We start from the raw sequence: 27,828 nt of genomic DNA on the forward strand, positions 1-27,828 counted from the left end.
TTGTATTGGGAATGGCCGAGGGTTATGGAAATTAAGATAAACAAGTAGGGTGTCATCTCGAAGCCGTATATAACATTTTATAACAATCGGCCACACGGTGGTGCTATAATTAGCTAATTTGCATTTTTGCTAATAACTCCGGAAAGGTATAGACTACGATAAAAATGTGTAGCTTCTCTGAATCAACCAGCGCTCCCCAATTATATGGTCATTTGAATGTTCATTTGCACAATAAACTTTTTCTACGATTTCGATTTATTAAAAAAAACATACTTTTTCAAACTCATCCTAGGCCGTTTGCCCAATTTGCACGAGACTTGGTATAAGTCATCTACACACTCTCTTGACAAAAATGTATCAAAAGAATTTTGATATGTCCAATCGTTTAGAAGATATAAGCAAATGTGTTCTGGGGCATGGCATATTATGACTAATTAGCCTGTATCTTGTGAGTGCAATTTTCAAACATAACAAAACTTTGTACACATAGATAAGAGAACACTCTGAGTTTACATGCTGAGGTTCGTTAATTTTTTTATGCTAGGGGGCGCTACAACTTAATAAAATCCTAATTGTGCAACTGTGCTCAAAGCAGTTGAATTAACTCCAGAACTGTACAGAATATTAAAATAAATAAATAAATAAATAAAAATAATAATAATATATATATATATATATATATATATATATATATATATATATATATATATATATATATATTAGTATTGCTGTGAATCCATCAGTGCCTCAAAATCATTTGGTTACATTTTGATTTTATTGAAAAACCTACTTTTCAAACTTGTCTTAGGCTGTTTGCCCGATTCGCATGAAACTATGAATACATTATCTACAGACATTCCTGACAAAATGTAATCAGAAGAATTTTGTCAAATCGTTCAGAAGATATTAGCCGATATGTTTTTGCATGTGGCCTGTTATGACTAATTGACTCGTGTCTTGTGAGCACCATTTTTAAACTTAACAAAACTTAATATTCATGCACAAAAGAACATTTTGAGGTAACATGCAAAATGTCATCAATTTGCATGGCTTTAACATAATAAATACTTAATGTATCAACTGTATTTCAGGCAATAGGCTGAAAAGGCTGTTGTACTGTTTGTCCACCAGAAGGAGCCAGATGACTATAAATCATTCAAAGAGTCTTTAAAGAGTATTTAAAAGTATAGTGTGGGTTGCACCAACCAGGATTAATCTTAAATTTATATTAAATCAGGGTTTATCTGATAATTCTGTTGCACTAAACTTTAAACTTTGTTTAAAAATAATCAGGGTTACATTTAAATCATCATTTTGATCCTGATTTAAATTTCACAGCAAGTCTGAATTAACTTTAATCCTGTTGCTCCAATACTTTAAATTCTGATTTAAATCTCAGTTATGGATTAATTCAAACTTGCAGCTGAGGTGGTTTAAATATTAAATTGATTAAAAATGAATGACTTTGTAAGAGAACAATGAATATGCCGTCAGCCCTCTGAGAGACATTTATCATATCTTTTGTGTCATGCGGCTCACACCCGTGAACAGCCAGTGGAAGACAGCAGCTGAATCTTCAGATGATATGCAGCTCATTTCTCTGTTTCACAAAACACCACGTGAAACACACAAGACACGCGTGTACAGTGCAGCATGTCTCTCACTGTACATGACATAACTTACAACTAGTTGTCCAGTATGGTTCCATTCACACAGCACAGGTTTGCAGAGAATGCAGTTGTGAGACCTGAAAATGTACGGGTGTTAGTTCGGTTACAGAATGCGGTTGTCACACCTGTAAATAACTGTCCTGTGTGTGAATGTAACCGTACTAAGCACTCAAAACAGGTCTGACAACCGTAATCGGCTGCTGTGTGAACGTGACTGTTTGTATGGATCTTTTAGACTGCACATGATTTTTTCATCTATTTGGTGCATAAATATGAACTTTATTTGATATAATCTGTTCCCCTTATTTTTGTATTTATTTGTCATCCATTACTATTTATCAAAACAGACAATTTTTTATTTCTGTATTGTGTGACTTTGAGCACAGAAACGATGTGCTGCTTTTTCATGCTTTTATTTTTTTATAATACATTTTGCTTGCACTTTAAGCAACACATTAATCATGCAGCAACACACTAATGTAATTATTGATGTATAAAGTAAATCTGAACACAACTGGTAAAAAAATAAATAAATACATATTATCTAATGTTCATGATATTAGTGTCTTTTAATAGTTGTGCCTATATTTCTGTGACTGCTGTCTTAAGATTCCTTGGGTCATGCCGAGTACACTGATACTCAATTTGCCACAACTAGCCATATTTCCTGTATGCCATTTTGAATTTAATTGAAAATCTATTTTTTCGAACACCTCCTAGGCCGTAAGTCCAATTCCCTTGAAATTTGTCAGGTGTCATCTAGAAACATTCATAACAAAAATGTATCAGAAGCTTTTTGATAGACAAAACGGTTCTTGAACAGCACTTCAACAAATTAGATGGCAAGATGCCAAAAAGCATCAGAGGCTGTATCTCAGTGATGCTTTGCTGTATTGACATGGAATTTTGTGTTTCTCACTGGCATCAAACCCTGAAAGCACCACACAAAAGACACCTTAAAGACACCTTTACATTTGTGAATGAAAGGGACAGGCTCTTGTGCCCCTGTAGCCCCCGTTCTGTGCACGTTAGTGTGAATTTGTATTTATTATTCACTGCAAAATGTGTGCTTGACATTTCACATTTTGGTTGACACATCTTGACACTGGACTCAAGATGGCACCGAGTATGGCTGCTGCATTGTGAGCTCCGACACAACATGGTAGTGTTTTGTTTGTTTTGTTTACAATTCCTATGTTTTTTGTCTTGGATGTTGTCTGCCTTATTGTCTACGACAGACAAACACTTTTGGACATTGGTTCAGCAATTACACACGCAAACCGGACTTCAAATCCCTCAATGCCGACCCGCTGTTTACAAACACGCAAGCGGAGCCCTTTGTCTGGGCAGCCCGGCCGTGGAAATGCAGGAAGAAAATGGGAAACAGAGCCGGCGTTCTCATCAGAGTAAGACGCCGGGCAAATCGACCCCCGCTACCCAGTATTCTACTGGCAAATATTCAGTCTCTGGATAACAAGCTCTGCGAGCTGAAAGCGCGGATCTCTTTCCAACGAGAGACGAGGGACTGCTGCATTATATGCCTTACGGAAACTTGGATGTCTGCGGAGATTCCAGACTCAGCCATTGAACCCGCAGGGTTCTCCGTGCACCGAGCGGACAGAGCGAAAGACCTCTCAGGTAAAAGCAGAGGTGGTGGTGTATGTTTTATGATCAACAAATCCTGGTGTGATCAGAGGAACGTACATTCTATCAAGTCTTTCTGCTCTCCTGATCTGGAATTTCTCATGGTTCTGTGTCGACCATTCTGGCTACCGAGGGAATTCACAGCAGTCATTATCACTGCTGTGTACATCCCACCACAAGCTGACACAGACCAGGCACTCACGGAACTGTATGGGATTATAAGCAAGCAGGAAACTGCGCACCCTGAGGCCACATTCATTGTGACCGGGGACTTTAATAAAGCGAGTTTCAAATCAGTCGCACCAAAATACCACCAACACATTAGTTTCAACCCACAAGGGGACTGGGTTTTGGACCATTGCTACTCTCCCTTCTGGGATGGCTACAAATCCCTCCCCCGCCCACCATTTGGCAAATCGGACCACTCTTCCATTCTGCTTCTGCCCGCTTACAGGCAGAAACTGAAACAGGAATGATCCAGTACTGGTCGGACCAATCAGACTCTACGCTACAAGACTGTTTTGATCACACGGACTGGGAGATGTTCCGGTCCGCCTCTGATGACGACATCGAGCTTTACACTGATAGTGTAATGTGTTTCATCAGAAAGTGCGTAGAGGACGTTGTTCCAACCAGAACAATACGGATCTGTCCGAACCAGAAGCCATGGATTAATAGCGATGTTCGCGCGGCACTTAATGTGCGGACCTCCGCTTTTAATTCCGGGAACGCGGAGGAGCATAAACAAGCCAGTTATGCCCTCCGAAAAACAGAACAGCAAAACGCCAGTAGAGGAACAACACTGAAGTTTAACACCACCAACTCTAGAAGCATGTGGCAGGGAATTAACATCATCACGGACTTTAAAGGGAATAAAAACTCCGCCATGAACACTGCTGCCTCTCTCCCGGATGAGCGAAATATTTTTTATGCTCGTTTTGAGGGAAATAACACCGCCCTCTCGGAAAGAGCTCTCGTGGCCGAAGCTACAGAGGTTAGTTCACTCTCCGTCTCTGTAGCGGATGTAACCAGATCCTTCCAACGGGTGAATATCCGCAAAGCCGCGGGTCCAGACGGCATTCTGGGCCATGTCATCAGAACGTGCGTGAACCAGCTGGCTGGTGTTTTTACGGACATTTTCAACCTTTCCCTCTCTTTGTCTGTAGTCCCCACATGCTTTAAAATGTCCACCATTGTGCCTGTTCCAAAGCAATCAAAAATCACTTGCTTAAATGACTGGCATCCTGTTGCTCTGACCCCCATCATCAGCAAATGCTTTGAGAGACTAATCAGGGATTACATCTGCTCTGTGCTGCCTCTCTCTCTAGACCCATTCCGGTTTGCTTACCACAACAACCGCTCCACTGATGATGCCATTGCATCTACAATACACACTGCTCTCTCCCACCTGGAAAAAAAGAACACTTATGTGAGAATGTTGTTTGTAGACTACAGCTCAGCATTCAACACCATAGTGCCCTCCAAGCTTGATGAGAAACTCTGGGCTCTGGGCTTAAACAGCTCGCTGTGCAGCTGGATCCTGGACTTCCTATCAAGCAGACGCCAAGTGGTTAGAATGGGTAGCAACATCTCCTCATCACTGACCCTCAACACTGGAGCCCCACAGGGCTGTGTTCACAGCCCACTCTTGTATTCCTTGTACACACATGACTGTGTGGCAACACATAGCTCCAATGCCATCATTAAGTTTGCTGATGACACGACGGTGGTAGGTCTGATCACTGCAATAGCACAGCCCACAACCGCAAAGGGTGGTGCGAACTGCCAGGCACATCATCGGAGGTGAGCTTCCCTCCCTCCAGGACATATATACCAGGCGGTGTGTGAAAAAAGCTCGGAGGATCATCAGAGACTCCAGCCACCCGAGCCATGGGCTGTTCTCACTGCTACCATCAGGCAGGCGGTATCACAGCATCAGGACCTGCACCAGCCGACTTCATGATAGCTTCTTCCCCCAAGCAATCAGACATTCTGAACTCTTGATCTCCCACGATCAAAATACATCAGCACTGCACTTTATTACTCTTACTCTTATATCTCACACCAGACTGTCATAAATTATATTATTATTATATTATATTCTCTCTTAACAACTTACTATCAACAGCCTGAATGTCAATACAGTAAAATACAACCTACTGTACATTCTATATATACTTTTTTTAAAAAAATTTATTGAATAATGTATCTATATTGTGTGTATTGTATACTGTACAGTGTATGTTATTATTTGTATATTGTGTTGTGTGTAATTATGTGTATATTAGACCTTAAATTGTGTTGTGTTAATCTGATGTTTATTGTAAATTGGTATATGTCTCATCACTGTCACGACTGCTGTGTTGATCGGAACTGCACCCAAGAATTTCACACAACATTGCACTTGTGTATATGGCTGTGTGACAATAAAAGTGATTTGATTTGATTTGACCTCTTGCCTCCAGAATAATGCTGTTATACATGCACAGACAAATGAAAATTCTGTTTCATACAGATATTAATATCTGAAATACCAGAAGAAACCACAACATATTCCACAGTTAATGTAGCCTACAAATTCAGCTTCATCTGGTGAGGAAATATAATAATTGTATAATAATAATAATAATGATAATCAAACATTTTAAGATGAAAATTAATTAAAAATTAAGGTGCATGTATTACTTAAAAATTCATAGAAAGTAATTTCAAGGAGATGACAGACAAATTAAATTTTTCTGTATCGTCACAATTTGTTTACATGCAGAAATTGGTGATTCCTCGATTGCTTTTTAGGTTTACGCAAGTGCAAAAATGAAAAAAAAAAGTGTCTATTTATTTAGTGTTCTCTCGCTTTTCACTTCCACATGAAAAATAAACACCTCTGTAGGATCTCATGGGCAGAAGAATTAACGATTTCTACGCAAAATGATTTGAATCCAGGATGTAAACTGATATTTTCCTTCCAAATTATTAACTAAGACACAGAAGCCTGAAAAGAGTCCATTAAAAGCTGCTCTGTTGAGTGTCAACCGTCTTGAGAACAAAGAGAGTTCTGTGGACACACCAAATTCCTCCTCGTCCAGGTTGTAAATCAGGAATGCCCTGAACATTAATGGTCATCACATGACTTAAAGACTTCTGAAGAACCCCCATGCCAGAAATCTAAAAGAAGTCCCTTTGTTTCATTCATTTAGTAACACACAAACTCTGTCAAATGCTAAAAACTCATTACCAAGACACACAGCTAAAGCAGACTCCATTAGGAGACCCTCATGTTTGCAATGGACAACACAATTCTAATACTAAGACATCTTATCTTATTCCATGAACATTTCACACAAAGTTACAGTACTTTGCTGACTGAACCCTCTAAAATTCACAGAATCTACCTTTTTGTACCAAAATGTACACAATACTTAGCCTTGCTAGATAATTCACAAAATTATGTTGTTATGACCTGTAATCACTTTTCTAACTGATGAATTGATGATTATAATCTTTAATCTTGTCTTTTTCATGTCATATTACTAGAATGGTAACCATACATGATAAAGCACATCATGTTTACTATCGTTGAGTTTCTTTCTGCATTTCAGGAATGTTTATGTTAATTTTTGTCTTCACAGACAAAGGCTCATCAATCTCTTTCAGAAGGAGGGACAGAAATGACCATGTGACCCTGCAAAAGACACTTCTGATTGGCTCAAGACACCTTTGGGGTGCGGCCAACCACAAAAGTACAAAGCCTCCACACCAAGGAAGAACTCTCTCTTACTTCTTTCTCTTACGTTCTTCTCCTCTCTTTACACTCTTCCCTCTGGGCTCTTAGCCCTTCTACTCCCAGGATCCGCATAATGTAGAATGCAAAGTTCCAAGGAGGTTTTTCTCTTCTCTGTGCTAAAACTCACACACTTGATGGGGAGTCGCGAGCCTCCATTGCTGGAGGCCTTGCTTCAAAAAGCCTGCCTGGTCATCCCATCACCCATCCATCAACGCGACAGACAAAGAACTATTCGACGTCCATGATCTTAACAGAGGTCCAGAACATCGGAGGAACAACCAGAACTTGCTACAAAGAGCCAAAGAACCAAAGCAATGCAAGGAAACACAAGTACATCTCCAACTTTTGCTGAAAGTGCTGGTGTCTCTTTAATATAATTTGAGTAACCCGACTGCAAATCGAGGTAAACCAAAATGAAGTATCGGTGGCTCTCAAGGCATTGTCTATAGCAGAGATGGCTAACCTTTTTCCTATGAAGGGCCAACAATCAAACTTGATTGAGGGCAGTGGCCAAAAGTAAACATTGCATATATCAAACTGTATTATTTTAAAATTAAATATTAACACTGCAAAACACACAGAACTCTAAAATTAAAACCATCAAGTGTCCTATACTTGCACAATGCACATAATTTAATTCAATACAATTTTTATGTACGTTGTGTCTCTTTCTCATTTGTGAGTCACTTTGGATAAAATGTCTGCTAAACGACTAAATGTAAGCATCTCTTAAAACATGGTTACTGTCTCTTTAAGAACAGAGCATCTCCTCACAGTGAACACAATAGTTCTCTGCAGTTTTGCAGAGTTTTGGAGAGATGAAGATACAATGGCATGACGTAATACTATCATGTAGGATGTTGTTTTGTTTTGTGACAAAGAAGATATTAAAGATATTTCTTACCATAGACCTAGGCTACACATTGTCCTGGATTTCACTCAGTATTACCATTTATTAGGACTGCCAAATGTAATAGGTTTATTTAATTAAACAATGCTGTAAAATGTTTTTGCGTAGTTAATGCATTTAAACTTCTTACTTTTATTTGACATTAAAACATTTCCTGTTGTGATATCAAAAACTTGAATTGTACTTTTACTTCTTTTCTTAAGAGGCGGACTACGCTGAATGCATTACATTATGAAAGGAAATAAAATCTACGAAGCACAATTCTGCAAATTAAAAAATTGAGAGGCCTATTACTTTTGTTGACTCCAAAATATGATTATGATTAAGAACCTGCCGAAATATGGCATTAAAAAAAAAAAAAAACTTGCAGCTATCTGTTTTTAGACAGATAGTTGCAAGTAAACGAGATATCATCACATTTGACAAACGAATTACAGTATTATGCATACAGATGTTATACACACTCCAAAATGGGTTTTAGTCAGAATAAGATGATGAAGAATTAGTTTACTGCATTACTGTTTTTGTCTAGCTGGCAGGGCAGAAAAGAAGTTTTTGAGAGTACTGGTCTGTTCACTTATAGTGCTTGTCATAATGTTGTGCATTGTTTGGAGTTAATGGAACCGTTGTTTATACTGAAATGCTCCCTCACATGACTTTATCAAGCCCGCTTCATGGGTGCGCTTCAGTGGTCGCGTTCACACGTTTATGAAATGCTGCACAACGTATAGTGCGTGTTCAAGCCATATTCCATTTCTGATGACTGTACGCACTGTTCCACGAGTCTACCTAATTACCTGTCATTTCTTGACACTGCTTCAGTTCCCACTCCAGTTTAAACCAACTAGGTTCTGTCTGGTGGTATTAATGGCCCATCTCTGACTTTGGAGCTGGCCAATCATAGTGAAGATTTTGGGGTGGCACCTGGGATGGCCAATGGAGCGAACTTTCAGACAGCACTTATTTAAAGGTCACTGAAGTACGCATATACATTTTAACAAATTAAATCACTTATACTCTCTACTTTTCAAATAAGCTATAGTTTTTGTAATGAAAAAATAAAACAAAAAATTTTGAAAACAAAAAGATTAATTAAAAACAAAGAGCTGCCTTAATGGCATATTTTTTTTTTTAAATATTATTTTCCCTCTTGTCATCTATGGCAAGGCGGGTCAAATCAAAGGTCATCACGGGCCAACTTTGGCCCTAGTTTGGTCTATAGACTCCATAAAGTTAAATTTCTCTGTAAAGATCATTTCATTCACCTTCTGTTACAATTTACTCACCAACCTGTTTGTCATGTTTGTCTATGTGTTTAGATTAGCAATCAAGTCTTGTTTGTATTCAAAGAAAATTTGACTGTGGTATATTTTGAGAAATAATCTCGTCACTTGATTTTTTAAAAGATCTGCACTCTGAAGATCAAACCATATCTAAACATATTTGTGATATTATTTTCAATAGCCATGAGAATAGTATTACTATAAGATAATTCCTTACATATAAATTGTGAGCGGATAAAATGAGCCCGTTGTATTACAAATTAATGATGGAGAATTTTATTCAGATTTATGATCTGATCATTTGTCATTTATCCATTTTATAATTGTGGTTGAACACAGCTAAATCATTAACCAAACCCTTACATATAATGGTGTAGACATGGGGACAGTTTAAATTAATTCCTAACACTAATAAATGTCCTACATATCACTGGTGAAGGTACGCAGGTACTTTAATCCATACTGTGTACATTTATACTACCTACTTTCCCTACACCTCCAATATATCTCTGTTTTAACTGTAGAGTCTCATTAAAGTAAGTGAATCTCATATCAGTTCTAGTGGCAAGGATATTGATTATTCCCTTTTGTCTGATAAATTAAATTATTTTGTTTTGTTGGTGTCTGGGAAGAAGAAACCACTTGAAATTAGCAAATGTATCAGGTTATGAAAAACGTATCTGTTACTGTATATAAAATCTCATTCTTCGTTTCATTTTTTAAATTGTTTTATTTGCCTTCATAAAATCACAGTGTACTGTAAATATACCTGCCATTTTTAGGCATAAGAATCATATACAGCGACCTCAAAAGTATTTGGGCACTCAATTCACACATAAAAATGTCTGTACTTCATTGCATTAGATAACAAAATATCAAACCATGTGGCATCTGGAAACAAATTATGCTGGACATTTTTTTTTTTTTCTAATTTCTCTTTTCTGAGCCTTTTTTGCAATTACTTTAAACCAGCTGGTCCTGGGGTGATTTTCAGTGAATACAAGAGGTCAGTTCCCCTCAAGTTCACACAGGTGTCCTATCTAGCATGCTAACCACATGTTCAAGTTCATCACATTAATTATGGACACACTCCACTAATGTTTGACAACCAGAAAGTGTCCAGTTACATTTGTCTCCATGTTAAACTGCATATCTATTGTTTTATCATTTAAAACATAAAAAAAAAAAAAAAAAATACAAATTAAAACAAATTTCTTTTTGTGAAATGTTTTGCTTAAAAATAGTGCTTGTGCTATATTTCTTTAAAAAAAACACCACTTGGTCTGATATTTTTTGTTATACCATGGTCTGTTTGAATACTCGATTCTGATTGGCTGAAATGCATGTGTTAAAACCGTTTAATGCACAGGTAGTTCCAGTCAGTTTTAATCAACGTTCTATATTAATGCACCTACTCTGTTGTCCTCTGTAATGACACATTGCTTGAGTTTTATGCCTCTGTTAAAATAACATCCAGACAAGAATATAGTCTCGGAGCTGTGAATAAGCATCACATTACAAAACATCATCATCAAGTCACATAGTGCCATTTTTAAATCAACTTTGATTTCCGTACAGGAAAAACAGAAAAGACAACAGTGTTCATCAGCCCCGTATTACTCCCTTAAAGTGCTTGTAAGGAAAGTATGGTTTGACATTCAGCTGTTTTGCAAGGAGGGGGCGAGAAGGTAACCGGGACCTTTAAATGCATCTTTCGCTGTCTGGTATGATGATTTAGATTGTAATGTTGCTGTCATCAACATGCCGTCTATAGCCGCTAGAGGGCACCCCACGATCCCACATAGCTGACTGAAGATTTGAATGGAGACTATTTTCTAAAACGTAGCCCTAAGTAATCGTATATGCCACATCACGATTTAATTCTTAATTCAAATCAATTGTGCAGCCTTAATGGATACCATATGGATGTCTCAGAGGTCAAAGTCTGCAGGATTAGAGTGTTTTGGATGGTTTTCCCTCATAATGAACAGTAGTGCCACTTTTGCAACTGTCACGTCAGCAACGCTGTTTTTTCCTCATTAATGTGAAAATAATAAAGAACAGAAAAAATAGGAGTGCCAACCCTTCTACATTATGTGGCTATTATTATTTCTGAATTGAGAATTTAAATTAACAGTTTTTAAAGAGTGTTTGGTCTCCAAAAAAAAAAAAAAAAAAAAAAAAAAAAAACAATTCAGTTATTCATACAGATTTTTAATTCATTCAAATAAATGTGATATTGCACTACTTTATCTTGTGTCTGATTTTGAACAGGCAGAAGTCTAGATGTTATAATCTGTAGATAAAGTTAATCATTATTGTTATACTTCCATTCAAAATTTGCACTGCAAAAATCAATGACACATTTAACTAATCAGTGCTGGCAAGTGACCATGGTATAAACCAGATAATCCCCGGCTATTCCATGAATTACCCCATCCGCATCAAGTTGGTTGGTTCTTCGCCTCCACGTCGAGCATTAAAATAATTTTTACGTACACTTAGCTGTTGATATCATTTACTTATATAATGCAGTTGGATTTAAATATTTTACATTTGGGCTTAAGTTCCCAAATGCTTTTCTGGACCACTATATACATATGTGCCAAAAGTGAATAGTTCCATTAATATATTTATATTAAATTCAACCCAAACCAATTCAAAATCCAAAATGATTATCTATTTTTTGTCATTGTCAGAGTGTTACAACTGCCCTCCATACTTGTATTATCTGAATTCCAGCATACCTGTATGGCGATGGTTAGGGAGGATGCTTGGAAGTGTTTCTCGATCACATCTGCCACTTTCTGTGTGGTCATGAACAGATCAGACACCTCATCAGGACGGAGATCCCGGAACCGTTCAACGAGACGAACAGGACACACTAAAACATCTGTACAAGGAGCTTGTTAAGGTAAAAACATTTGAATTGAGAAAAAATACACATTGTCTATAACATTTCCCCACAAAATGTTTTAAAATAAAATGCAAAAAGGCCTTATACAGTTCTTACAACACTAAAAACGTATTGACATTTCAGAATAAAGCAATTTATGAATATTCTGGGTTAAATACAACTTTGCTCTGTCCATAGCCCTTCTCACATGTTATTGATTAACACAGAAAACAGAATTTCGATTTGTAAAGTGATCATGAAGTGTGTAATTTCTGCAGAAAAGGCATCACCAAATGGAATTATTAACATACAGACAACAGATTTTCCAAACTCTCTGACCATTTGCCATTTGTAAAGCATGCATGTATACCAGAAAGAGATGTGATGCACAGTAACTATCCACGAAGTACGGTTAACATGGAGAAAAGCCCACCCAAAGGCCTTATGTCAGCAAAACATAGCTAGCACAGGGATGAACACAGTGGTGTAGTCGAGACCAGCTCATCCGAGTTCAAATCCAGGCCAAGACCAGAGTAGGTCGAGATCGATTCCTGGACAAGACAGAGACCGGAAGAGGCCGAGTCTGAGACAAGACTCATAATGAATGTATTAAATGTATAGTTCAATTTTAAACAACTATTGACTCTAGGCTCATATTTCAAATTTACCTCATATTTTAACTGCTTAAAGGAATAGTTCACCCAAAAATGAAAATTTGCTAATAATTTACTCATCCTGACATGCTTCCTGACTCCTCCTCCATGTGACATGTGACCTTACCAACGAGTTTACATCATCCCTCTCATGAGCGCACGTCACAGAGATGTACGGAAGTGAACATTTGTAGTTAAAAAGTATATCAAAATAATCAATCATTTGCGTTCAGAAGAACTTTATTTGTCGACTGGAGTCATGTGGATTATTTAGATGCACCCTAAATATGCATTTTGGACCGTCAAAAAATGGAGTACATTCACTTGCATTGTTTAGAGGAGGAGGAAATCCTAAAAGTCTTAAATTCTGTTTTGATGAAGAAAGTAACTCAGATACATCTTGGATGGCCTGAGGGTGAGTAAATTATCAGCAAATTTTCATTTTTGGGTGAACTACTCCTTTAAGCTTATGTTAGTTACACAATTACCAGTCGAGAATAAAAATTAAATAAATGCCACATCCTAGGTTAAATGAACACAATTGTATTACAATTACAACATGTCAGTGTAAACAATATGTCAGTGAAAAACTAAAATTACAGGTGTAAGTTGCCTATGTGGCAGGCTTCAAGCTTCTGTGTACTATAATTATTCCAATCATTTTAAGTCAACTGTAAGTCAAAACTCCTACTGTACTCTAAGTGCACTCATTTAAGCATGTTGTTTGTTTGTTTTTTACAAATTGAGGGACAAGTCTAAATTACTTGCTGTGTAAATCGACAGAATGTCTGAGACTCTGTCCATAAAGCTTAAGTTGTATGAAACCTGCAATATTCCTTTACGCCTTTGTGCCAAACTCACCCTCAAACACAAAGGGTTTTCTAATGTTAGACACACAATAGAAAGAGCTTGTAGAAACAAATCTCTTACAGTACCTTACACAAAATGACAACAAACATAACAGGGTGGGTAAAATCTGCTCCTTTATTCAGATTAATGGAAAAAGCTATAATAACTACAGAAAGTCAAAACAGGGACATGCTAAAAATGAAAGGAACGTGCTGTGGTCCCTGATTTTTTTTCGTTCCTGCCCTGAATACTAATAAACACACACACAAACGGGTGTGTGTGTGTGGGGGGGGGTTTGGGGTGGGAGGCAGATAGGCCCAATTTGAATTGGAAATGGATGAATGATTCTGATAAGCATCAGCACTCAAAAGAGAACACTCAGAGAAACCCTCCTTCAAAACCATCCCGCTTGACTCCAAACAGCTTTTAATAAAAAAAAGATTAATAAAACGTCTCATATCACAGACCCCACCCCCCGAATTCTTTGATTCTGCACCCATTCTCTTTCACCCTTCACAACTAATCAAAACATTAATGGAGGTGACATGAATGTCATTTATATATTTATAATTTGTCCAGAAGTTATTCAAAAACACATTAAATGCAATTCACACATAACAATTATTTGAAAACATCTCTACTATGATGAATTTTTACATTTTTCGTTAGAGAGGTCACAAAACATATTGTTCAAAGAAGTTAGATAATCCATGAAACTTTGTGAAATGGAGCAAGGAAAAGTAATAAATCTCCATACCCATTTCAGTAAACACTGAAGTTACAGGTGTTATCCTGACTCTTAAAAGAGTAAATGTCTAAACACAGAAAAGCATCTTGTGTATCTCTCTTGTGTCATGAGATCGATAGCCGTCTACAGATTCAGTGTTTTTTTACATAATTCTAGGAGAACTCTTTTTACAGTTCAAACAAACATATTAGGGGGGATATTGTATTAAACATGGTGATTTAAATATTGCAATAAATGTATGCAGAATGAGTTTATATTTTCTATATTACAGCCAACAATTTATTTTGGCCTGGTCAGGCCAATAGTTCAGATTTGTACATGCCCTGCCCCACCAAAACTAAATAAATAAATAACATGTTTTTTTTTGTTGCCATTTTTATGTGCTGAAAAAATAAATAAATTAATAATAATAATAATAATAATAATAATAATAATAATATATATATATATATACTATATTGCCAAAAGTATTCGCTCACCCATCCAAATAATTGAATTCAGGTGTTCCAATCACTTCCATGGCCACAGGTGTACAAAATGAAGCACCTAGGCATGCAGACTTCTTCTACAAACATTTGTGAAAGAATGGGCCGCTCTCAGGAGCTCAGTGAATTCCAGCGTGGTACTGTGATAGGATGCCACCTGTGCAACAAGTCCAGTCGGGAAATTTCCTCGCTACTAAATATTCCACAGTCAACTGTCAGTGGTATTATAACAAAGTGGAAGCGATTGGGAATGATATATATATATATACAATATTAGAAGGAAATAATACAGCTATAATTTTATGTAAAAATACTTTTGCTGAAAAATGCCCTACAATGCAAAACATTATTGACTGGTTTGTCATTTTCAACCAATCCATATTGATACTTCCAAAATCACAAGTCATTCTTACAATTTCGACAAAACCTCACCTGTGTGAGTCGCCAAGATAACTTTGCCTTGATGACATATCTAAATTCGGCACAATTTGAAACATTCGATTTATAGCAGAAAAACAAGTGTTTACATTTATTTGTTCATATCATTTTTATAAGTCATATAAAACAAATTTAACAAATGTAAGGTTTAGTGACAAGGCAGCACTGGCCCACACTTACTTTTGAGCCCTGGGATTACAGCAGGGGTCAGCAACCTATGGAACACATACTATCACTGGCATGTGAAGGGGTAATCACTGGCACGTGACAGTGAGAGAGAAATTTGTATTTTATATAAGAAGTCCCTCACATCTGCAAGCCAATCTACCTCTTGAAGTAACCCTTTCTTATAATTATGCAGAGTGTTTTATGTGGTTATGAACTGAATGGGAAGATAAACACTATTAAAGTGTGACGAGATTGCACTAGTCAGCAGATGAGCACAGCGCGTGCAAACCATTCGCACATCATGATCCGCTGATACTGAGGCGCAGATCACTGCGTGGTTGAGCAGATGACATCCATTATTTTCTTGATTATTTGTTGCTTTTTGATTTCAAAATTTGCTTTCAATGTTTGAGATTTTCAACCCAGATTCCACAAAATTTGTAGATCACTAATCAAATAAGCAAATTTGCATCATTAACTATGTTAATTCATTTTGTACAAAGATTTCCTTACTTCCATTGAACCACTCATGATGCTCTAGAACATTTACAAATCATGCTGGATAGCATGGATGTGGTGGTGGGGGCATGGTTTAGCGCCGGCTTGAGAACGGTAAGGATCATCACCTGGCAATGATTGTCTCTACCAGCTGTTTGTCATTGCAGTGAGAGTTGGGTACGGATTTAAGAGTGAGCCAGATGCCAGTGAGGAGGGAGAAAGCTGAACTTGAGTGCAGTGTGTGTGTTGTGGAAGCTTCACTGTCTGGCTGAAAAGCAGCAGTTTTACTTCGGCCACTTGGAAAGCGTTATTTTTGTTTAAGTTACGTCCAGAGCGTGGGGGGGGGGGGGGTTCCCCTTTATCACCCAATCTGGAATGCCCAATTTCCAGTGCGCTTTTAAATCCTCGTGGTCGCGTAGTGATTCGCCTCAATCCGGGTGGCGGAGGACGAATCCCAGTTGCCTCCACGTCTGAGACCATCAACCCGCACATCTTATCACATGGATTGTTGAGCACGTTGCCACGGAGACATAGCACATGTGGAGGCTTCACGCCATCCACCGCGGCATCCGCGCTCAACTCACCACACGCCCCACCAAGAACGAACCACATTATAGCGACCACAAGGAGGTTACCCCATGTGACTCTACCCTCCCTAGCAACCGGGCCAATTTGGTTGCTTAGGAGACCTGGCTAGAGTCACTCAGCACGCCCTGGCAGAGTGTGGACTTCTTAACTTGTTTAAGTTACGTCCAAGCTGACTTTTGCTTACTCCTTTCCCCATTTACGATCTTGTTACAATGGATTATCAGATTACCCCCAGTTTTTCACTCAAACTGTTCTGCTGATAATACACTGTAATTTGTAATAAAAAATAAGCTGTAAATTAGAAAAAAAAAAAAAATAGAAGTAATTTTAAGTGTGGGCTTAAACTTTTGAAACACATGCATACACTGACAAAATGTAACTAAAAATGTTTCTTCATGTGGCTTCATGTGCACTGTCTCTATTAACTGTGTATTACACTGGCGGCCAAAAGTTTGGAATAATGTATAGATTTTGCTGTTTCGGAAGGAAATTGGTACTTTAATTCACCAAAGTGGCATTCAACTGATAACAAAGTATAGTCAGGACATTACTGATGTAAAAAAAACAGCACCATGACTATTTGAAAAAAGTCATTTTGATCAAATCTAGACAGGCCCCATTTCCAGCAGCCATCACTCCAATACCTTATTCTTAAGTAATCAAGCTAAATTGCTAATTTGGTACTAGAAAATCACTTGCCACTTGCCAACAAACACAGCTGAAAGCTATTTGGTTCATCAAATGAAGCTTAACATTGTCTTTGTGTTTGTTTTTGAGTTGCCACAGTATGCAATAGACTGGAATGTTTTAAGGTCAAAATTAGGTCAAAAATGGCAAAAAAAGAAACAGCTTTCTCTAACTCATCAGTCAATCATTGTTTTGAGGAATGAAAGCTAAACAATGCTTGAAATTGCCAAAAAAAAAAAAAAAACTGAAGATTTCATACAAATGTGTACACTACAGTCTTCAAAGACAAAGGACAACTGGCTCTAACAAGGACAGAAAGAGATGTGGAAGGCCAGATGTACAACTAAACAAGAGGATAAGTACATCAGAGTCTCTAGTTTGGGAAATAGATGCCTCACGTGTCCTCAGCTGACAGATTCATTGAATTCTACCCACTCAACACCAGTTTCATGTACAACAGTAAAGAGAAGACTCAGGGGTGCAGGCCTCATGGGAAGAATTGCAAAAAAAAAGCCACTTTTGAAACAGAAAAACAAAAAGAAAAGGTTAGAATGGGCAAAGAAACACAGACATTGGACAACAGATAATTGGAAAAGAGTGTTACGGATCTTAACCCCATTGAGCTTTTATGGGATCAGCTAGACTGTAAGGTGCGTGAGAAGTCCCCGACAAGACAGCCACATCTACATGCTACAGGAAGCGTGGGGTGAAATGTCACCTGAGCATCTGGACAAACTGACAGCTAGAATGCCAATGATCTGCAAAACTGTCATTGCTGGACGTGGAGGATTTTTTGATGAGAACTATTTGAAGTAGTTTAATAATTTCTGATTTTTTTTTTTTTTTTTTTTTTTTTCAAATTGTAATAGTAATTTTTCACATTATTAATGTCCTGACTATACATTGTGATCAGCTGAATGCCACTTTGGTGAATAAAAATACCAATTTCTTTCCATAAGAGCAAAATCTGTACATTATTCCAAACTTTTGGCCGCCAGTGCACATTAAACTGGATTGCAGCTGGTTAGTGGATAAAATAGTTGAATAAGAGGTTTTTGCACTTAAATACCACATGCAAGTGGTCTTTCTGTATTTAAAGGAGGACGAGTGCATTAGCTCAATGCATAATGGTCACATCAGAGCTGAATTCATCCCGTGGGTCTCCACTAGAGGCACACAAGATACATTTATTTGTTTTTGTTTGTAGCCTGCTGGAATGCAATCAGATACCACATTAACTGATGTGTTTCCTCCCAGTATGGGCTACCATACACGCATCACTGGGGATGAAAAATTAGCTTTTGCTTCAAGAAAGATCAGGGAAGAAGAGCAATTGAAATAAATAGGCTCTCTTTGGTGTGAGTTGTTTACTGTTCAATTGAGAAGCCAGAGCATAAATTGATCTATTCATTCTTTGTTATGACTATTTTCCACATTTTAAAATAATAGTAAAGTCATCAAAACATCATAGACAACACAAGTGTAATATTTTAAATAGTATTAAAAAAGTGATCATGTATTCTGGACACTTCTTGGCTGATTTTCACTCATCCATTTCAAAATAAATAATTGAAATTATAGTTTTGTAAAGACATTTATATGTAGGCACAAATATTTTTTTCTATGAAACTAATTTCAAAAGACTCAACATTCAAAGGTTTTTAAAACCACAAGAAACATAAATTCACTAAAAAGTGTCCAAACTTTTGTCTAGTTGTGAATACAGTATATTTACATATGCAAACAGATTTCTTAATATTAATATAGATGCTATACATTAAGAATTAACATTGATATATTCAGATGTAAAACTATACTGTATTTTTTGATGTACAATTACATATTCAGGATTCACTTTTATTTATTCAGATGTATAACTACATATTCACAAATATAATTATATTTATATTTTAGATTTAGATTTATAACTATATATTTGTATTTATTAATCTCAGTTCAGACTTCCAATAATATATTCAGATTTATAAACATTTTATTATACATTGCCATGCCGCCCCTCAATATTTATTTAAGTTTGCATATGAAAACACATGTGTGTGACAGAATCATTTGATATCTTCCATTAAATTGATTGAGGTCAGTTAATTGCTGTCTTCTTTAATTCCTGTTTTAAATGTGCACTCAGTATTATACCCTCATTGAAAAGATTTACAAATAAAGAAAGTAATAGTACTTTTGAAAAATACAGTATGTTTAAAAATCATGTACACATGAGATTCAGACTCCAATCATCAGTAGTCTAGTAAAAGCTGTTTTATTTTACATGGAGCTGGGTTGTCTCATGGAGATCGCCATAATGTGCTCATATGACCAGCCAAATACTACTTCAAGGTATACATGTGTAGGTGCTACTGATTGTTTAAATCAGTTTTACTATCAGAAATAATCAATAATTCATTGTTATTAATTATTGAATAATTAAATAATAGAATTTAACTCATTAAATTCTATTCTAAGGGCACCACTCTCTGACAAGAGAAAAATGATAGTAAGTTACTGATCGAGTCTCATAAAAACTAAATCTACCCTGAAGGTTGAGTATCTTAATTGTTAATCAAAATAATCAAAAAGGGGAGAAACTAGTTAAATGATTGCTATACAAATCTAATAGTAATCTAATTACAGTTGGTTTCTAACACCAATAAAATAACAGTACTCTGAGGTAACTTGGGAGTTCTTGACGTGGCAGAGGCTGGCTTCAACACAATATTCAAACAAAAACAAACAGGAGTACTTATTGTAATATAACAAGATTTATTATAATCAAGCAGTAATGAACACAGCCAATACTAGCTGAATATAATCCAAAAAAATATCAAGGAAATCCTAAACTAACAGTGGAGCTATATGCTAGTGTGTGTGTCCTAGTGTGTGTGTGTGTGTGTGTGTCCAGATGCGGTAACAAAGGAATCAAAATGGAGGATCAGGTTCAAAATGGAGCTGATACAACGTGAGGATGGAAATGAACGGACACACAAAGGAACTGATGAAACAGGCGGGAGAATTTGGTTCTCCAGCCTGAGTCGAACATAAACCGCGGCGCCGCTCACTCAGTGAATATCAGTGAGAGAGAAAGAGAATGAGAGTGAGAGAAAGAGAAAAAGTGCGTGCAATTTAATTGAGGGTAATCGCTCGTAACAGCGGGACTGAATTACTAGTTCAGATCACTTAAAACAAACGTAACCCCAAAAACATTTAAACACAAATCTCCCAACTCAAAACAGCAAAAAGCGAGCAGAGTTTAACATACAAATATACTCAAAACATCAGCGTTTAGAATCAAAAATATGATTTAGTTTCGCAAGAAAAATCACAGTTTCTAAACTAAATCTGCCCAGATATCAAGCCTTACTTGGGAAATCCTGTGTGATTTCAGTAGGGTTGTCCGTTGGAATTCCTGTTGCATTGAGCGGTCAGGAGAAACGGTCTGGATGGTCCCTTGTCTCACACTCGTCAGCGAAAAGACGCGTCTCTGCTTTATTCTTCGAATCCAGCAATGGAGAAGAATGCAGAAGGTAGTCAAGGTTGAATGAAAAAGAGGGAGAAGGGAAACTGGTCACCTTTCCATTTTTCAAAATAAATTCACTGTTGCTTTACAGTGAAACTGAACCAGTTGTTATAAGTATACTATAAGACTTCAACAAAGCTAAGTTAATCTTACTCTTCTGTGGCCAAATGGTGAGGTTAGAAAAACATGGTCTCTTTGTTCTCAGTCCAAAACGGAGGGAAATCTCCTTCAGTACGTGCACAGTACAGATGTCCCTTAACAGCCAGCCAGAGCTTAGCACAGAGAGGCCGAACTACATCTGTCCATTGGTTTTATTGACAAAATGACGTCATCGGTCGTAGGCCGCTTTCGACCAATGGTGTATGAGACTGGGTCCATGGGCAGGACTTTGCATCCAGTTGTGAATTTGTGAAGGATCCTGGGAAACTGAGCTCAGTGTCTCTCCTTTGATTATAGAACAATGGGCCATGTGGTCTCTGCTGCCATTTTGAGTGGGCCAAGGCACAAGGCCCTTTGGTCTTAAGGTTGGGGTTCCTGCCACTGTCCTTGAGAGCAACCCAAAAGTTGAACTGTTCAGTCCTTGAGGACAACCCGAAAGTTGTACAGTCCATGTGTCCTGGGTTTGCATGAGCTTAGTTCCTGGAAACATTAACAGTTCATAAAGACTTTTGATACCTGGGCAGTCATAGTAGGTAACATCTGGGCAGATGAATTCTAACTAGGCTAACTAACATAATTTCTATCAAAACATAGCACTTCACATCGGTAAAACACATCAAACATTGCAACAACCCTTTGTTATCCCTAAATTTTCAATGATTATGAAAAGGAAAATGGGAAAGATTGTTAGAGTTAGTATAACTGTTCCTGGGCAGAGTTAGGAGCAGTTAGTGGTAGAGGGGTAGACAGGAGCTTGAAACGCTGTGGAATGAGTGTCATAGCATCCAGTCTAGTGTGTAGTGTTTGGATGTGTCTGTGCATGGCGTATGCGATACCTGCCATGATGATCCAACCACTAAGGAGGAGCCCAAGGGCAGTCAAACTGAAGGGGTGTTCTTGATAAGCTGATAATTTTCCTATACGATTGAAAAATGTTGTCATGAGCCCAGTCGATTTGAGACTGAACTTTACTAATTTGGTCCCTTCAGCTAGAAGCTGTTGTTGAAGGGTGTCGTCAATAGTGAGGTTGTGGCCTCTGAATGCATCCATCATCTCAATCTCTGAATCGTGTCTTTCTGGACTGAGATGGTGGAGGACAATGTCGGCTATATGTACAGTGGCCCCTTGTGGGACCTTCAAGAACACCGTTTGGTTTGGGATTGATAATTTAGTGTTTGTGTCATGATGGTTGAATGGCATTAGGATCTTGGTGGCATGGGTACTGACAAGCCATCGACTACCAGCTCTTTCTACCCTAGATTCTGTCCCTTCGTCTTTAACAGACATACTAGCCTGGCATTTTTGCTCTGGGGTGTCAGCCCTCAGACCGCACAGGTGGTCAGTTATATCTCTGATAAAGGGGTTGCTGGGTGTTCATACACATGTTCAGATTGGGAATAAGGTAGAGAGAGGGGTCATCATCGTGGTAGGTGAGCACAGGTGGTGTTTTGATATGTACATGTACATTATTCTTCCAAAACCCAACATTCAATATGGATTTTAGTCGGTAAATGTTCTGTTTCTCTATAATGGGTAAGTTAAGGATAAATCCTATCTCTAGGTTCTGGGGATTTACATGGATGGTGATTGCACTGCCAAGGCTGTATGCCAGATGTATCTGAGAAGTTTGCACAACAGTGCTAGTGGCCGATCTAAGAATTTATTCAACCATGTTTAGGGGAACTAGGTAGGATGGGATCTTTCCACCACTCAGGCTGTTAACTGACATGCTAATTTCCCTCACAAGGTCATGCATTAGATCTCTAACCATTCGCACATATGTTATGTCTGATCTCACAACTTCTGACAAGGCATCCAGAGCATGCAAAGTGTTATTTAGAATTGCAGAGTGCATGTTTACAGTGAGTATGGTACCCTGTAGGGTTTTACCCAGATCCTGTAATTGTTCTTGTTGTAACAGGAGTTTCTCTTGGATTTCTGGCATTTCCCCATTAAGTTCACCCATTTGTCTTTGGAGTGTACCGAGACTGACGGAGTTGGCAGCCGAAAGGCCGATAGAGAACAGGGAACCAATGGCCGATGCTGCTACTAGCAGGCCACCGAGGAACCGCTTTGGTCATTTATTCCCACTGAGTTCTTCCTCTGTGACTAGGAATTTCTGCAGTCTAGGATGTGGACAGTTGTCAATTTGGCATGTTCAGCTGTGCCCTGGGTTTGGGTTCCGCTTACCCTGCCCTCCATCATCTGTGGAGGTAACTGAATGGTCTAAATGAACGTATATTCTTTGGGTGTAGAGGTGGCAATGGGTGATTAAGAGCCCAGGGGTCCTCTGTAGGATAATACCGGTTGGCGGGCCAGTTTCTACCACCTCACTGGCTTGTGTGAGCTGTAGGTTGAGGAAGATGCCAAGGATCCAAAGGAATTTCATCCTGAAACATACAAGGGTCTTGTTACCTTGTGTTTGCGGGAGTATTCTTAAGGGTTAGTGCATGCTAATGTATGAGTAAAGCATGCTACACCCAACTACAAGAGACACTATTGTTATGGGTCTGCTCCCCTTTGGAGTGGAGACTGTTCAAAGGGTTTGATCTGATTTGAATGGACCCATTTGTACGTTGGTGTTTGGTTTGGCTTCGAGACCCGGATTCGGTAAGCTACTGGGGAGAGCTTCCCTATAATCACAAAGGGGCCTGACCAGCTTGGTAGGAACTTTTTGTCGATTCCCACTGGTTTAGCGAACTTGAAGTAGAGGACTTTATCACCTACTTTATATTCATGGTCAGACGTTTTCCTATCATAATTGACACTGGTTTCCAGGTTTGTTTGGGCCCAAGCAAACGTAGTTTGGAGGTGTTTGCATAAATCGGTCACATACTGATGTGCAGCATATGCGGTTGCAACACTGACGTATTCTGGACGGTACAGCAGATGCAGTGGGAGAGTAATTTCCTTCCCAGTCATCATTTCAAAGGGTGTGACCCCCGTGGTGCGGTGTGGAGTAGACCTGATGGCCATCAGTATCAAAGGGAGTTTCACGTCCCAATCTTTGCCATTGCTGTTGACATACTTCTTGAGCATGCTGACAATGGTACGGTTGGTTCGCTCAACCTGACCTGATGACTGGGGGTGGTATGCAATGTGGAATTTGGCTTCCACACCCAACATTTCCCACATTGTTTTCATCACACCCTCCGTGAAATGAGTGCCTCTGTCTGAGTCGATTGAGAGAGGTAGCCCCCAATGGCTGAACACATGGTTCATCAGCATGAGGGCTGTGATTTCAGCCGTGTCATTGAGTGCTGGCAAACACTCCACCCACTTTGTGAAAACACAGGTGACAGTGAGGAGGTATTTGTTGCCTCGCGCCAACTTGGGTACTGGTCCGATCCAATCCATCTGCAGATTGGCCCAAGGAAACGTGATTCCCTTGACCTGCAGAGGAGCTCAATTCAGTGGCTGAGAAGGATGGAACTGACAACAGATCAAACATCCCTTTACGTAGGCATTAGTGTCTTCAAGCATAAATGGCCAGTACGCAACCTGTTGGAGGGTGTGGTAGGTAGCTTTGTAGCTCCTGTGACCTCCAATGGGAGCATCGTGGGCATGTATTAGCATCACTCCCCTATGGTCGGTCGGAACAACCCACCGGGGTGGACCTGGACCATTGGGAACATAAACCAGCAGGCCTTTCTCAAGTTTCAGGTGTTGTTGTACCTGACAAAGAGCTTTTAGTTCTTTTGAGTCCTGTAAAGAGGATGGTAGGGCCCGTTGTGCCTGAGGTTCCATCAACCGCTGCCTTATTGCCTGGATCACCAGGTCCCGTTCCTGCATGGCACTCAAGTCTGTGTCGCCCGGTTGTCGACACAGGTTCACAGTCTGCAAGCAGTTTTGGGGATTTTCCCGGTTCTCTCTTGCCTGTCTATGGGTGAGAGCATTCACAGAGCAAGATAGTGGTTTAGGGTGCCACTCCTCCTTGAATTCCCATAATGGGCCCTGTACTGCACCTCGCTTAGCTAAGCGATCAGCTTCATCGTTGCTCTCTTTGTCGGGGCCAAGAGTTTGTGAATGACCTTTGACCTTCTTCCAATACACAGTCATCCCTCTGTCAATCACGAGCTGGTCACAAGCCAGGAAGAGTTCAGAGTGTTTGATCTCTTTACCTCTGGCATTCTTCATGCCATTTTCATTCCACGTGGGGAAGTGTGAGACGAAACTGTGGCAGGCATAGTTAGAGTCGGAGCAGACTACCAACTGCACAATAGCCGACCTAGCAGCTTGTTGCAACACAATGAGTGCTGCGGCAATTTCTGCATACTGGCTAGTCTTTGCACCAAGTTGGTAACTGTCTGGCGCATGAACGACGTAATTGACCCAGACTATGCCCACTCCAGCTCTGGTCTGGCTCTTATGGTGAAAAGAGCAGCCATCCATGTAAACCTTCGGGAGGTCTTGACAGACAGTTTCATCATAGTAATGATGATTTGAGGGAAGAGAAGGAGTGGTAACGAGGAAGGGCGGGGAACCTGTCTGTCCTTCGCAGTCACAATGTTGGCACTCGGCCAGGCCCTGACCCAAAGCCATCTTGTGGTTCTGAGCGTACCTGACTTCTATGTCGTAGCCTTGTAGTGCCATCATCCACAACGCGATGCGACTGTTGGACACTCGTTTTTCTCTTAGCCGCTGGCTATTGAGGAAGGAGACAGGCTGGTGGCAAGTTTCAATGATTACCTTCTGACCGCCGATGTAGCTGCGAAAGTGTTCCACAGCCCAGACTGTGGCTAGGAGGACTCTCTCACAGTCTGAGAACTTCAGCTCTACACTGCTCAGAGGTCGGCTTGCGTAGGCAACAACTCGGTTCTCTTTGTCATTCCTCTGTGCCAGGGCAGTGCTGAGGCAGTGGGAGGAGCAGCTTGCCTCTAAGTGAAACTCCTTATCCTTGTCTGGGTAGGCAAGGCAAGGGGCTGAACAGAGCTTTGCTTTCAGTTCTCTGAAAGCCTGCTCTTGAGGGTCTCCCCATTCTAAGACCTTGTCTTTCTGGAGGAGCTCGGTAAGGGGCCTGGCTATCTCCACATATTCCTCGATTAACTGTTTGGAGTAGTTGCAGATGCTCAAGAAGCTCCTGAGTCCTGACACGTCAGTTGGGGCTTTGATGTTTTGGATGGCTTGAACTCTCCTTGCTTGGGGTTCAATGCCATTGGCACCCACCAATAAGCCCACGTACTCAACCTTGGTGCGGCACAACTGACCTTTGGAGAGGGCCAGCTTGGCTCCTGCACTGGAAAGCTGGCTGAGCACATATCGTTTTTCGGTCAGATGTGCTTCAAATGTCTGACTTCACATGAGGATGTCATCCACATAGATCAGGTTGCTGCGGGCAGCAGCATCACTCATGGCTTTGTGCAAAAAGATATTAAACTCAGCTTGGGAGTTTGAATATCTGAATGGGCATCGGTTCCAAGTGAACTGTCGATTGCCAAAAGAGAATGTCAGCTTGTACTGATCCACTGGGTAGAGTGTCATTGTCCAAAACCCATTGGACACATCGACGGTCGAAAAGAAACAGGCTCTTTTCACTTTGGCAAGCTCCTGATCCAGGTGGATCATGGGCCATCGTGAAAGAGGGACCTGTTTGTTCAATTGTCGATAGTCAATTGTCAAGCGCCACTATCCATTTGGCTTCAACACCGGCCACAATGGTGAGTTGTATGTGGAGTTACACTCCTGAATAATGTGTTTCCTCAGCAACGTGTCAAGTATCTCTTGAATTGACTCGTAGGTGGCTAAAGGAATTCTGTACTGGCGTACGAATGTGGGTGGTGCATTTGGGTCAGTTGGGATACGAACTGTATGGAGTTCAGTGATTCCACAGTCGTTGTAATCCCTTGAAAAGATCTGTTGGAAATCGTGAACCAACTTCCGCAGTTCTTGTCTTTGACCCTCTGTCATTAAGGCGTCTGCCTTAGTGAGTTGTTGTGCTATTTCATCCTCGAATCCCGGATAAGGTTCCTCTGGTGGGGAACCGGCTTCGTCACCAGTTGAAATCATGTCACCCGAGTGGACATAATCATGTCCTTTTCCGTGCCCAAGGAAGTACTGCAGATTTCTTTATTGTGTAGCCCCTCATGACAAGCAACAGTGATCATATTTTTTCAGGAAGGTGAGGAGGAGGGGTTTGAGGTTCTCCCCCCTCGTCAAGGATGGAGGCAGCTCTCCAATCACGGGCACTGTCAGCTCGAAGTCATGAAACGAGCTGTCGATCAGCAACCCTAATGGTCTTTGTGCCGTCACAACAATTGGTATGTTTGTTAGGTTCTGGACAAGCAAGTAAGCTGAGCAGTTGTTGAGCTCAAGCAGAGGTGTACAACAGACGGTCAGGCTGATTTCCCAGAAGTATGGCAAGGGTTGGAAGAATGCCTGTAAACCCGGTATCATCTGTCCCTTGAGGATCATGAGGCGGACAGGGGCACCTGCAGTTCTAGCTGGGATAGTCAGGTCAAACTCGCTCGCTGCCTGACACGACTGAGGGATGGTCTGATCAGACAACATGCGTTCTGGATCAACCACTGCCGGATGGTTTTCAATGCATGCCTGAGACCGTAGGACCTGGTTGACAGTGTCCAGAAGAGCACCTATCCTAACAAGGATATCGGCCCCCACGAGGAGTGAGGGGTCAAGTTGGGGAATCACACTCATGAAGTGTGTTAACCTCTTCTTTCCAATTTGAATGGAAAGAGCACATATCCAATTAGCTTTGATGGGCCTCTGCGGTGACTCTGCAGAAAGAAGGCAGTGACTTTTGCGCATGAAAGACAGAGAGGAGCTGTTCTGACACAGCTTGTCGTACAAAGCTTGACTAACGGCAGACTTTTCAGACCAGA

At 39.7% G+C, this 27,828-nt stretch overlaps 1 protein-coding gene across 2 annotated transcripts in view; it reads right to left on the reverse strand.

The window, feature by feature from the left end:
- fhit (fragile histidine triad diadenosine triphosphatase) overlaps positions 1-27,828 on the reverse strand; it is a 413,370-nt gene that overhangs the window by 117,152 nt on the left and 268,390 nt on the right. For both annotated transcript variants that reach the window (XM_051672680.1, XM_051672681.1), the window contains exon 3: positions 12,039-12,184. In XM_051672680.1, the coding sequence (XP_051528640.1) occupies positions 12,039-12,184 (146 nt within the window). The remainder of the gene's footprint in view (positions 1-12,038; positions 12,185-27,828) is intronic.

Source organism: Myxocyprinus asiaticus, chromosome 35 (genome assembly GCF_019703515.2).
Source record: "Myxocyprinus asiaticus isolate MX2 ecotype Aquarium Trade chromosome 35, UBuf_Myxa_2, whole genome shotgun sequence".
Classification (NCBI taxonomy): Eukaryota; Metazoa; Chordata; class Actinopteri; order Cypriniformes; family Catostomidae; genus Myxocyprinus; species Myxocyprinus asiaticus.